This window comes from Artemia sp. Qi Xiang Cuo, chromosome 8 (genome assembly GCF_049724085.1).
Source record: "Artemia sp. Qi Xiang Cuo chromosome 8, ASM4972408v1, whole genome shotgun sequence".
NCBI classification, from domain to species: Eukaryota; Metazoa; Arthropoda; class Branchiopoda; order Anostraca; family Artemiidae; genus Artemia; species Artemia sp. Qi Xiang Cuo.
Window position 1 is genome coordinate 61,378,497 of NC_142801.1, and position 14,682 is coordinate 61,393,178.

The following is a 14,682-nucleotide window of genomic DNA, read 5'->3' on the forward strand; positions in this document are numbered from 1 at the left end:
AGATGTAAAAAAAAGTTGAAAAAATACCGTGTTAAAAAAAAGTCGAATAATTTCGAAGTAAAAAAAAATTTAGTTAAAAAAAATAGTTTGTTTTTCATTAAAAAAATATTGAATAAGAACCATCAGTCCTAATCAATAGGAGTATGGGTATGCACAAGAATATGTTTTTAAATTTAAATCAAAAGTGTCATTCTATTTTTCTGATATGATTTAGAGATGTAAAAAAAAAGTTTAATAATTTCGATGTCGGCTATGATTTCTACAGTTTGATCTTGATTTCTAGGGCTCGGTCTGGATATCTATGGTCTGGTATGGATGTCTATGGTTTGGCCTGGATTTCTAGGGAAGCCCCTGATTTTTATGAATTTTATGATTTCTAGGGCTCGGTCTGGATATCTATGGTCTGGTATGGATGTCTATGGTTTGGCCTGGATTTCTAGGGATGCCCGTGATTTTTATGATTTTTATAGTTACGATTTCTATAAAATCCTCGTGAATTTCTTGCATTGATTATGATTTCTCGGAGATTTTTCTGGATTTCAAAGGACCGGCTGTGTTTTCTACAGTTTTATCATGATGCCACTGGATTAGTTGGGATTTTTTGGGTTGATTCCGGTTTCTTACAAATTTGTAGGGGTTTCCATAAAACACTTATGATTTTTATTAATTTCCAGATTTCTATGTATTGGCTATGATTTATATGAATTCGTAAGGATTTCTATGCATTAGTCAGGATGTTTTTAGAGAATGGCTTTAATTTTTAAAGTTTGCCCTTGATTTCTACGGCTTGGTCCTGAATTCTAAGATTCGTCTTGTTTTCTACAGTTTTGTCTCCGTTTTTATGAATTTGTCCGGATTTCAAGAGGATGCCGTTAATTTCTACAGTTTCGTCTCAATTTTTTTTTTAATTTGTCGGGTTTTCTATGCGTTGGCTATGATTTTTTTAGACGTTGCTCATGATTTCTACAGTTTGGTTTTGATTTCTAGGGTTCGGTCTTGATATCTATGGTTTGGTCTGGATTTCTATGGGTTGGTCTGGATTTCTAGGGATTCCTCCTCGTGTTTATGAATTCGTTTGGATTTCTAAGCATTGCTTACGATTTATATGAATTCCTCCTTAATCTCTTGCATTGGTTATGATTTTTAGGGGATTTTTCTAGATTTGTACGGATCGGTTATGTTTTCTACAGTTTTGTTTTGATGTCTCAGGATTGGTCTGGATTCTTTGGGTTGATCCTGATTTTTTTTTTACAAATTTATGTGTATTTCCTTACAAAACTTATGATTACTATTAATTCTTCCAAATTTCTGTGTATTGCCTATGATTTTATGAATTCGTAAAGATTTTTAGGATTTTTGCTACGTTTTCATCATGCCCAAAACTGAAGGATGAATCTCATTTTTCTTAAAAACAATTTATTATAGTAAAAAACAAACAAACAGAAATTAATATTTATGTTTTTATATTGTCGTGTCGAAAACTAAACAGCGTAAGTTGCACTTGTCCAAACAATGCGTTGTTTTCCTTTAAGAGTTCTTTAGAAGTTGACAAGTGTGTATTCGCTTCGTTGCGGGTAGGCACATAATCCCTTTGGTAACTGAACTGGATCAAGAAGTTAAAATTCAAAACCTTTATTAGCACTATAGTGAGAATGAATATGATGAATTCCAGTCTCTGTCAAACAGATCACGAAGCTGGACTCGTAATTCATTTTCATGGGACCCATCATCCTCAACGACTATTCCAATTCCTGCCGTATTAATGAAATAGTCTCCAGACCAATTTGACGTACCTGAAAGTAGTTGAATTCAATGAATGACGAATTTGGTTCAAAAATCTTAGATTTGTCATGGTCGGAGGCGGATTTAGGGGAGGGATGGAGGGGGCACTTGCCCCGGGCGAACCAATTTTAGGGGCGCAAAATTTCAAATAAATAATCTAATGGTTATAATCATTTTTTAACTTTTGAAATTTTATTAAAATAAAGCAGAGGGCGCAGTTGGTGAAATTTTGTTAATAAATGAAAATTTACTTAAAATTTGGCCTGAGAATTTTTGGGAGAAAAATTGATGATGCTCATCAAGATTTTTTTCCAGGCACCGCCAGAACCGCCACTGGTCACGGTAGGATACTAAGACACAGAGTCGCGAATTCTAAAATCTCACATTCTAAATTGAAAATTAAAATCTCAAATTCTAAATAAATCAAATTATTTTCAAGATCTTATCAATAAAGACTCTACTTTTTTTAAGTACCAAGAATAGTGAATATAAAATCTGACTGCTTGACTTGGTTAATTGCAAAGTTACACAACCATATATCTTAAAAATTAGGGAAAGTTGGGAATTCAATTTTTAATCAAAGATGCTTTTTCTATGGAGATATACAGTTTTTGGTGGTAGCGGGCGCTATATTTAAAAAAAGAAACGTCAGCGAAAAATTGGCGCAATTAAGCAAAAACACAAGGCACCAAACCGCTTAAGAAAATGCAGCTCTCCTAAGAAGGTGTAGTTGTCTTTGGGAATGAGCAGATTGATAAAGTTGAATTATTATTGTTGGGGTTCCACTCCTCTTTCTTTTTCTTTCAGATAGATGACCTATTTTCGTTTCTTTAATTACATTTGCTCATAGCATAATTTCAAAAGACAGTTTAAATTCCCGTTAATAAGCGATAGTGGTTTTGCACTAGGTAAGCCGTGAAGCAAGGTTATTTTTATTTCTTGGTTTGGGAGTCACTGAAAGATAAATCTAAGAGGTAAAATTGGGTTTGTATGGGGAGGTAGCTGATTGGCTGGGCCAAGTGACGGTCCACCCATACAAACAGTGCTGTACAAATTATTATTATATTTTAGTCTGCGTTCTGACCCCAATCGGGGATATATATATATTTTTGTGGTATTTGTGACCCTTTTGGAGGAATACAAGTAAGGTATTTTCTACAAACTGTGTACTATTTTCCGTAACCCAGGCAGGGTAGGTATAGACCCACGAGGTACCGTCATTATTATATTGACAGGGAGGTTTGCTACCTCCAAGGATACAGTAGATATTTTGTTGACATAACCCAAGGCGGGTACATTTGGCTTTAGACAGTAGCCATTTGACCACTCGATCGCGTTACCATACCTTGGGACAGGGTATACTGTAAATAGGGTAGTACCAAACCCGATATTTGCAGAGCCGTTGGGTTAAGAGCGGGAATCTCACTAACATTTGGGCCGACAAGGGGTTCTCCCCTTCGGGTAAGCGGCATAGCAACCTTTTTTGCGCCATTTTTGTCTTTAAAAGTGGTGACCCCGCACATACACCCCAATAAGTGGTGCCAGCGGTAGCTAGCACTACGAACATTGGCGGCAGCGGCATAAGTAAACACGAACATTAGTGGCAGCAAGAACAGGAATTATTAACAGCGTTGATAATAAAAGAATTCTACGCTGTCGAAGAGACAAGTAATTTAACCTACAAAAGTAGCCTTTTGTGGTTACAGAGGCTATATATCCGAAATCGCAAAGAGAAATTTTTATCTGAGCTTTGCTTAGACGGATAATAATAAGTAATAAAATTTATGAATCAATATATCACGCAACTAATTAGTATTCAAAAATATAAGGCTAAAATTGCTGCGTGTCAAAACAATTTTCCGCGAGAGAGCCGGAAGTTAAATGGATAAATAATTTTCATTTTGACTGAAGAGGTAATTTGAAGTTAACTGAATTTTGAAATTATGTCGGACAGAGATGAGATTAATTGAAGAACGAAAAGAGCGAGTGAAGCCAATAGAAAAAGAAGAGAGAGAAATAGAAAAAAAAGGGAAGAAGATAAGAGACAACAAATATTAAATTTAATGGAGAAATTGAAAATAGCCAGAGAACAAGATGACCAAAGAGATAGAAAAAAAGGAACAAAGAGAGAGAAATAGACAAGAAAAAATAGATCAAATTGAAAAAGGCAGGCAAGCCAATGAAATACTTCATCAGGCCCGTATTGACAAAATTGAAAAAGATAGACGAGAAAGAGAGACAAATAGACAAAAAAGAGAGAAAGAGAGGGTAGATAGAGAACGAAAGGAAGAGGCCGAAAGAAAAGCCGGAGAGCAAAAAGAGGAGGAAGATAGGAAACAAAGAGAGAAAGATAAAAGAGAAAGCGAGGAAGAAAGGCAGGCCCGTAAGGAGGCCGATAAAAATTAATTACCAGGATGTTGCAAAAACAATTGACAGACTAATCAAAACTCGTTGGGGAAATTCGCAAAGTGACGTTTTATCACAAGTTACTTTTAGGCTGTCAGATAGCCGTAATAATTTGTCTAAGAATCAATCGCGAGAAAAAGAAAATTACCAGACATTAAACACTTTTACGGGAAAACATAATACTTTGTTGACTGTGGGGGAATGTGGACCGGCCCATAAAACAAATTGGGAGGCTGCGCCGCCCTGTCGAAAAAAAGAAATGCTTGATAGTCAAAATGATGATAATCTGGTAAAAATTGATTTCTCGGAGCCTTTTTCTACAAATTGCCATAATAAAGAAAAGAAAGTAACCTATAAAAGATCGAATTGGGCTATAGCACATAATCAAGGAAATATTGACTAGTTTTTGAAATCACATAAAATAGGAGTAAAATTAAACGGAAAATTGACCGAAATGGTAATTGACCCAGGGAGTGAGCAAACTTTTGTGCGAATGAACGTAATTAAAAAGAAAGAAATAGACCATAAAATATTATTACAACAGAACATTATTATGGGAATAAGCACCCACGCCCGTCTGCTTAGACAAGAATATAAAGGGCAAAACCAACGGGACGGTCCTGAGAAAAGCGATAAAATTAATGTTAGTGCTATCCCCTGCTGTCATCGGAACTTTTAGTTGGAGGAGACTTTGAAGATATCGTTGCATAAAATAGAACACTTGAGAAGATTTTTAATGAGTATGAGACGTTAACAAGTGCAGGACAAAATGAAGCACTGATTGTACCAGATAACAAAGAGACGAAATTTATTGTACGCACTTTTCCGCGTAAAAATCGAGAAATTTTAGTACAATATGAAAAATAAAATGTCGGAATTCAGTTCCAATTTGATAACGAAATATTTGTTTCTGCGGTAAAAATAAAGACGACTAAAAGAGAGAAAAGAGATATTAAACGGAGCTACAATGAAGTAATACAGTCAAAGATAGTGGACACTGGAGTCCAAATCACATTTAACGATGATTTATTATTTTGCGCGAATGACAGAAAGGAGAAAAGTAGAGACGAAAAGAGGAATGCAAAGAAGAGACAAAATTTGGAGATTCAGCCTGCAGTGGCGAAAAATAAAAAAATGTTGGATGGGCTTAACCTTGAAAACTTTAATAATAAGGGGGAAAGAGAGATCAAAGATCCATGGGGAATAAAACAAGATAGTTACAAAATAGAGATGGATGACCTACAACAGGTTGGAGGACTTTTGGGAGATATGGAATGTAAGGTCGGATTGGAACAATTTTGGAAGGACTCCGATATTGGTTTGATCAACTCAAAAGAGGGTTTGTTCCTTTATGAGGGGAAGGAATCCCTTGGGGAAGATCCCCTGCGGGAAGTCGCAAAAGATAGCCCTTTTCCTCAATGCACAACTGGTGGACAAGTTGTGATCCCTTTACCGAGATTTTGCCTTTCTGATCTGGAGTCCTTGGTAGATACTCTCTCTCAGTCACTTCATACTTCACCCAAACCTTTGTCCAGTAACACTTTTTATAGCTGTTATTCTTCATGGGAACCGAAAATTAATTCCGGCAAATTGTATTCAGTGGGAGATGTATCTAAGTTTCATCTTCAATTAAAATCAAAGTGTATTCTTAAGTAAAAAATCCCAGGGGAGGCAACCCAAAAAAAAGGTAATTCATGGTTCGCGAAAAATTTTACTTCATTTCTAGTACCCTTATCGTTTTCACAGGCCCTTGTATTTTCGGCCTTAGATTATTTGAAATTATGCCAAGGGGCACTTTACTTTTTGATTGAGATGTGGGGTTGTTTCCACGGATGGAAATTAAGAAGCTAGTGCAGCCAATTTTTCATGATGGCTGGCATCATCACATGTGCCAGAAACTGATTCTCTGCTCCTCTCCAATGTAAATTCGTGAAAGCGAGAAAATTTGTTGTTTTGAATTGTGCTGCGCACATTCATTACCTATGAATCTTGAAGATTTCAACTTGCAAAATCTAGTGCGGATGCTATGCAATTTAGACCATGGTGGTCCTACAGTAGGGACGTGTCGAGGACGACCGATCCAGATTCCAGAGCCAAGCGGTGGAAGAGAGAAGGCAAATGGATTTTGTAAGTTGAAGTTAAGTGTTTATGGTTGTAAGGGTGGACCACGGTAGCGCGTGGGCGGTCATTTATCTTACGGGGGGAGGTGTTGGGGTTCCACCCCTGTTTCTTTTCCTTTCAGATAAATGACCTATTTTCGTTTCTTTAATTACATTTGCTTATAGTATAATTTCAAAAGACAGGTTAAATTCCCGTTACTAAGCGATAGTGGTTTTGCAATAGGTAAGCTGTGAAGCAAGTTTATTTTTACTTCTTGGTTTGGGAGTCATTGAAAGATAAATCTAAGAGGTAAAATTGGGTTTGAATGGGGAGGTAGCTGATTGGCTGGGCCAAGTGACGGTCCACCCATACAAACAGTGCTGTACAAATTATAATTATGTTTTAGTCTGCGTTCTGACCCCAGTCGGGGATATATATATATTTTTGTGGTATTTGTGACCCTTTTGGAGGAATACAAGTAAGGTATTTTCTACAAACTGTGTACTATTTTCCGTAACCCAGGCAGGGTAGGTATAGACCCACGAGGTACCGTCATTATTATATTGACAGGGAGGTTTGTTACCTCCAAGGAGACAGTAGAGATTTTCTAGCCATAACCCAAGGCGGGTACATTTGGCTATAGAAAGTGGCTATTTGACCACTCGACCGCATTATCATATCCTTGGACAGGGTATACTGTAAATAGGGTAGTACCAAACCCGATATTTGCAGAATCGTTGGGGTTAGAACCGGAATCTCGCTAAAATTTGGGCCGACAAGGGGTTCTCCGCTTCGAGTAAGTGGCATAGCAACCTTTTTTGCGCCATTTTTGCCTTTAAAAGTGGTGACCCCGCACACACACCCCAATAATTATGGATATAAATCGTTGTCAAGTTTAAGAAATTATTTACGCTTATTTATTTCCACGGTTCATATTTATTTCCACGGTTCAATGTTACAACACTGCCCAAAAATTCTTGGTTATCAAAAAATAAATAATTTTACGTATATTAAGCGTTGTCAAATTTAAACAGTTAGTTTTACTTATTTATTTTTACGGTTCAACGTTGCAACACTGACCAAAATGTGGTACTCCCCTAAGGGCTTTATAAATTTGAAACAACCCAAAGAAAATTTTAGAAAATCGCACGTTTCAGGTTACTAAGTCAATTATTTACGAAGTATGTAAATAATAAAAAATTACTTAGTCATCGTAAACTAAACAAGTCTTAGAAATGCCAATTTAACCAAGTCTACATTAAAATATATGTGAGCAGCTTTTCCGTACTCAATTGAATAAGCAAGGAAAAAATGATATGGATCCCCTCTCCCGATCAATGATACAGTGACATAAAAACAAAAAAAAGTGATTATCTGTTAGTTTTTCTCAGCTGTTTTTTTATGGATTCGATTTGAACTGAACCTCGCTCATTTGACAATTAGAAAATTTCTTAAACAGCATCCAGTACTACTTTTCTCGATAAATTTTACCAGCTTTTTACAGCCCTAAAAGGTGTACCTCATTTAGTTTATTTTTATCCTAATCTATTCACAGTCCTTTCCAGAGTATGCTAATCTAATAAGACAGACAGCTCAATTCCGTCTCCAAGATATAAATTATTGACAAAATATAGCGTCTTTGAGTATAAGCCTCATTATACAGGGTGGCAAAAAAAGAAAATTAAAACCCACCCGGTGCACAATTTTTGTGATATCTCTTTTATTTATTCGACTGCTACCCTTCTTCCGCGGAACATGATAGATAGAAGAATTTTATTTGATTTTTTTTTCCGTAGGGGGAAGGAGTTTTGGTCCTTGTGTATTCCGCGGAATATGATATGATAGAAGAAATGCAGTTTGTGATAACGACTTTCAATTCAGGAATGACTCAGCCCAAAATAACAGAAACTCTAAAAAGTAATTTTGATAGCAATCAATCCATCAACAAATTTGGCTTTTTCTGCTCATTCCAAATATTTAAAATTCATTGAGCTTAATGTTACTCGTCAAAAGCTACGAGCCTGAACAAATTTGCCAGATTTTCCAAAAAAGGGGAAAAGCACTTCCAAAAAGACAAGCTATCTCAATGAAAATCAGATTCAGCATATCAGAGAAACCTAAGGTAGAGGTTTCTAGCTCCTATCTACAAAAATGTGGAATTTTGTGTTTTTTGCCTGAAGAAAGATCACGGAGATGTATTTATTCGTTTGGTTTTGAATTTTAGTGTTTTCCCAAGGGATGGTTGCATCAAACCAATGGTCTTAGAATATTGAGGAAGTGCTCATTCAAACGGAAATTGAAAGTTCTAGTGCCATTTTTAAGATATCAAAAAGTTTGAACTTCAATTATCCCCACTCGCGGCTCCTTTTCCCCAGACACCAGATCCAAATTTTGAGATAGCCAGCAGAGTTGAAGGTTCAATAACTATCCCTTTAGGGATGGAAAAATCCCCCCTCCACAGCCCCTGGGGACAGGGGAGCAAGTTGTAAAATATGCCCATTGTTACATATTGGGTTATTGGAAAATATACAGGCATTTTTTAGGGTAGGGATTTTTTCTACGCGGAGGGATTTTCTATACATATAATTTTACGAGGGGAAATATTCTGGGACAGGCAGGATTTTTCCAGGGGAAATTTTACCCGAGGAGACTTCCTGTCATGATTTGAAGAACAGCCAGGAATAAAATAAGAAAACAAGTTTGTTCAACCCAATGTAAGGAGCAGTATTAAAACTTTTAAGTACTAAGGATACCAAAATGAAAGTATTTTTCTCCCCACTGGGTCCATCTTAGGTATACTTCATACCCGAAAGCCACAATTTTCTAAGACTTTTTTTTTTGGCTGTTTCAAAATTATGAAGTTATTAGGGAAGTTCAGCATTTTTATCAGTGTTGCCACGTTGAACCGTTAAAATAAATACGCAAAACTAATTACCTAATTTGACAATTATGTTCGCCCGAAAAAGTTCAAACATTAACAACCTGTTGATTCTCAGGGAAAACAACACCTTCAAAGTAAAGTTGCATATGCTTAAGCTGCTTAGTGCCCTATTAATTAATTAATTAATTTTAAAACTCATAAAAAAAGGCATGGCGATAAGTATAACAAAAGAAAGAAACTGAAAAAAAGCACATACAAAAACAGGAGCAAATACATACAAACTAAACTCGAATAAAACAAACATTTCGGAAAAATAAGCCACTCCAAGGGTGGTGAACGTCATTAAATGGATCCTACAAGTAAATACAATATAAAAATGATGATAACCCAGCAAAAAAAAAAAAAAAAAAAAAAAGAAAGAAAACTAGCATTAAAACAAAAAACTTCCAAGGGTGGTTCGACGGATATTCTTTAAGCTTGGAAAAAAGCTTATCTGCCGCATCAAGAGGATCCGGCAAGATATACCTCTCCCACAGTCTACCATTCCTAGTCCAAGGAGGAACCCGAATAAAGAACTTTAAATATTTGAAATAGACCCTCCTGATTTCTATTTTGTCTGATTGGTTAAAAATGTCCCAGAAAGGAACCAGGTATAAGACATGAGGGAGAGATACAGCATTATATACTTTTGCAATGTGGTGTGTACCAAGATTCAGCTGTGATCCAACTGCACCAGCATACGCATTACGGATCTTACGTACGGTTCGGGCAATAAGTAATTTCCAAGTTGACTTTAGGGATGTACCAATAGGTTGAACCAAGGTGGAACCAAGGTGCACAAGCTAATGTAGTGCTACAACATCACAATCACCCAGATTTACTCTATCAAGGGTTTCAGAACAGTTAAAATTCAATAATAACACTTGAGACCTTGCTGCATTTTAAGAAAGAACAATCTCATTATAATTCTTAGCAATCTCCCTAAAACTTTTTTCCAAACTAAACACAGCCCTTTTTATGTTAAGTACCCGCTACTACCAAACTGCAAAACTATTAACAAATAATTGCATTAAAAAATTTCATTGACTAATGCCCTTTTTAATAGTCGAAAGTGATTGGAGGGCAACTATGTGGGGCTAAAGCATAGCATATATTAAATACATAACATAGCCTAACCTAGGTACCCCCCCCCTAAACCCCAAAAACAGCAGTTTAAATATTGTAAACGCAATGAAAACCATGCTTTGTATTCCATTTCTCTATTGCAAATACCCGTTTGACGGGTATCCATTAGTAGTTTCTTGTACAATATATAGCGGTGGGTACCATAAAGTGCACAAAAACTCAGAAGAATATTCATTGAACAAACAACTGGTCGGTAATAGCAGTCACGAAAAACAACAAAACAAAGCAGCATCTTTAAGTTTGACGGCTATCTTTAGAAGCCTAAGTCAACCAACATAACATAACAAATTGAATTCCGATTTTTCTTAATTTTTGTATATATATATATATATATATATATATATATATATATATATATATATATATATATATATATATATATATATATATATATATATATTTGTGTAAGATTTCACGTAACCAACTCAAAAATCAGATTCCATTTTCACTGTCCTTGATACTTTAACTATAACCTTTTTTTGAAAAGATTACGTCTGCTGTTTTAGTTCTTTATCTCAAAATGTTGCAAAGTTTGCTCTATTCCCGTCTAAAGTTCGGCTACTCCCCTTTCTTTGCTTTAGTTATTAAATAAAGACATGAAATTTCATTCACCTCCACTTAACATGAAAGAAATATCGTAATCGTTGCTATGAATTATATATTGTTGTTTGAATAAATGATATCATTGACTAACACGAAGCTTCAAAACCTTTGATGTATTTTTCAATATTTATGGGAGACAAACGAGGAGAATGAAATAATAATATTCAGAATTAATTCTTTTTTGTTTCTTTCCTTTTGTGAAAAATACATAGGAAATTCCAAGAGTAATAATCATATTGACACAATTATAGTAGTGATAATTTTGTCACTAATTTCCAAGTTAATGAGACGAATTGACAGAAAAAACGCCAACTATATGATACAAAAAACAGACCTTTAAAGAAGAAACAAAATAACTTTGAATACAAAAGCGGGGTTTCACAGCACACAAATTAGTCCATACTATCTCACCCAAAAACCAAAAGATGTATCTGAAAATAACTTCTTACGCAAATGAGTTATTGTATACGAGTTTCTTCACCCATGCGTTTTATGTATGGGGAGGGGGAGGGAGGAAAATTCGATAGGACACTAAAAACCTTTTGGAAATATGATAAACATACGAAACTACAGTTAACAATTCACTGCAGCACCTGGCCGCATGAGGCCAACACAGCTGCGTACACTCCTCCTCCATCCCAATTCATTTAGAGCTTTCCTCTTTACACCGTCCCAAGAAGTCCAATTTAGTTTAAATCCTCCCGCACCATTTGGACGATCTTTTTTTTTGTTTGACCCAAAATGGATGGCCGAAAAGAACAGTCTTTGACAATCTGTCATCCTTCAACCGTAAAACATCTCCTGGCAATCTCAGCCGTTTCCTCACTATAGCCCTTGAAAGCCAGATAGAGTCACATTTTTCTTTCAATTCAAAAGTACTGATAACAATCCGTTGACAATTTCTCTGGAAAACATCTCGCAAATTCGTTTACATCCTCCTAAGAAGTTCTAATTTCCTTTAAATCCTTTCCTACGACCGTCCAAAAAGAGCGATCTTTAGTAATCTGTCATCCTTCATCCACTAAACGTATCCTAGCCATCTTCAACATTTTCCCCATTATAGCCCAAGAAAACAGGATAGAACAAAACTTAGTAAAACCAGGTACCGCCAGGGCCGTTCCTAGGGCTGGTCGTGTCCAGGGCAAAATAAATTACGGTGCCCCCTCCCAACTCAAGCACAAGCAAAACACCCAGTAGCGGTGCCCCCTATCCACGGTGCAGCTTGGCCTGGTCTCCCATCCCCCTCCCTCAACGGCCGTGGGTACAGCTTATTGTTTGAAAACCCTCTGCATTGGCTATTCTACTTTTAATATATTCACTATATCCGCCATCTTTACAAATAATAGTACCAAGGTAAGTGAAACTATCCACTTGATCGATCTTCTCTTTACCCAGCATCATCTCTTCAACTGCATTTATTCCTAGTCTAGGCGAGTTAGTCTTCTTAACAATAGTTTTCAAACCTGTTCTTCCGCCCTGATATCTCAAAACATCCAAAAAAATCCTTCAATTTGCTAACCTTTCATCCAGGATACTATAATCATCAGCATAGTCTTTGTATATCCCATAGTCTTTGCCGTGTTCCTTACCGAAAGGCACATCATAATGATTCACATAAATGGAGATACAACCCAACCCTGCTTAACTCCTGTTTCAATACAAAACCAGTCACTAAACTCATTTCCTACCTTAACCACAGCAAAATTGTTCTCGCACTCAGCGCTAATAACTTTAACATATATGTCTAGTATACCATACAAGGATAAGATCTTCACTAAAGCTCTTATATCGGCTGAACCAAATGTTTTTCATAATCTATAAGACTAAAAGAGTCTGACGACTCAGGCAATCCTAAATTGCTAATTTAAGAGTGAAAATTTGGTCGAGGCGTCCTCTATCCTTCCTAAAACTACACTGTTCTTCCCTTAAGATTTTATCTATAGCCTCTCTAAATCTAAAAAGTATCATAATACTAAATATTTCCTTTCCACAGAAATCAAGCTAATGCCTGTTTAATTACCACACTCACTCTTACAACCTTTCTTAAAAAATGGTTTGATTAAAGTTTTCCTAAAATCGCTAAATACTTCCCTTTATTCACAAAATTATATTCACAATCCTCAGTAATTTATCTCTAAATTCACAGCCCACCCCAAATCCCTTACCCTCCACCCCCAAAGACAAACAGTTTTAGCCGTGACACATAACACGTTATATTTACCAAAATATAACATTGGCAACCTTTTAATAAAACCTACCGACTGAATACATTCTCCATGATGAGAAATGCTCACTTGCTTCCAGGCTTCTGATACTCTTCATACAACTTCAATTGGTTGTTTTCAGATTATATATTGTTTGGGATTTACGAGCCCATTATATAAGGTAAGATAATAGGGGAAATTGTAACTCTTGGAAGTTCAGTTGAGGGGGCGGTTGGGACTGGGGAAGCTCTTCCCTGCGTTTATACCTTTTCTTATTTGTCGGGAATTTAGAATAAGCACTTTTACATAATGAAAGGCTAGGATGATCGACTGATACCGAGGCAACAAGTACCTCTAATTCAAAGATCACCTGAGAAAACTTTCATTGCGACAGCTTCAACCGTCCTCTTGTTCAATTTTTTTTAATTAGTGTTGCCTTGCCACATTATTGTACATTGCACCTTTCTGAAAATTATTTACAAATTCAGACAAGTCAAAACTTCGTTCAGTGTTTGTTTTATGAAATGCCCTTTATGTTTTCCCACATTGACCGTGACCCCATTACTGCCGTGGAAAAGCAGGTATATTTCCCGTTTATCAAAACTGAACCATCTTTGGACATCGATACTAACTCAGTAATCAGTTGAATTTGTCATGTATTTTGAATTGTTTAAATTTTTGTCTTAAATATTTTATTCTTTTGTTATTTTTTTATTGCTCAGTCTTTTTTTTGTATGACAGGTTTTCAAATAATAAACTTATGCACTGTGCATTAACGAGTAACAACAATGCTCAGTTACACACTATTATTTTAGTTTTTTTCCATACTTTCTCAAAAAATTTCTTCAGCGAAAACCGCTCTTCTGGAAAAATTTGAAATATGAATCCCCCCCCTCCAGCTAGGCCGCTGTTGTCAATCTCTCGGTTTTCTAACCAGAAGGATCATCACTTATCCAGCTTTAGCGGAGTATAAGTGAATTTGATTATTTATACAGGTGATAGAAACGAACTGAACAGGAATTAGATATTGTTATGGACTAATCCAAGTTACTGACGTCGGTCATAAGCTACCATTCTATTAATGTTTTTCTCCAATCCTCAACGAATGAAAGAAGTGTCATTTCCGCTCCAATATTTTAATCATAAAGGGATTCTGCCTTCCTTTCCCCCAATCATTGCAAAATATTCCCCTTTCAGTACTTCCTTATCTCCAGAAGTCATAAAACGAAATAAAGAGAGGCAATATCTGGTGAGATGATGACTATGGCATCAGAATAGCATCCTTTTCCTATAAATTCACAAATTAATAGGCAAGTAGGAGCCGATCTCTTATCATACTGGAAAATTAAGGATTTGATAGCCCATCATTCTCGTTCCTTTTTATAGGCGGCCAGCAACCAGGGGAGTAAAATAACAGGCTATTGTTGAGGAGATGGCCTTGGGATTTGAATCCATAATGGGCTACGCCATACTACTGAAAGAAATTGAAAATAAAACCTTGATGGGCGCTCAAAACTGGAG

General features: G+C 36.1%; 1 protein-coding gene across 1 annotated transcript in view; it reads right to left on the bottom strand.

Annotated features, from left to right (window-relative positions):
• Positions 1-1,399: 1,399 nt before the first annotated feature.
• Positions 1,400-14,682, bottom strand: part of LOC148949663 (5'-3' exonuclease PLD3-like) — a 185,917-nt gene continuing 172,634 nt past the window's right edge. Inside the window, exon 10 of the mRNA XM_089093053.1 lies at positions 1,400-1,793. Coding sequence (XP_088949179.1) covers positions 1,642-1,793 — 152 coding nt within the window. The 3' untranslated portion in view covers positions 1,400-1,641. The remainder of the gene's footprint in view (positions 1,794-14,682) is intronic.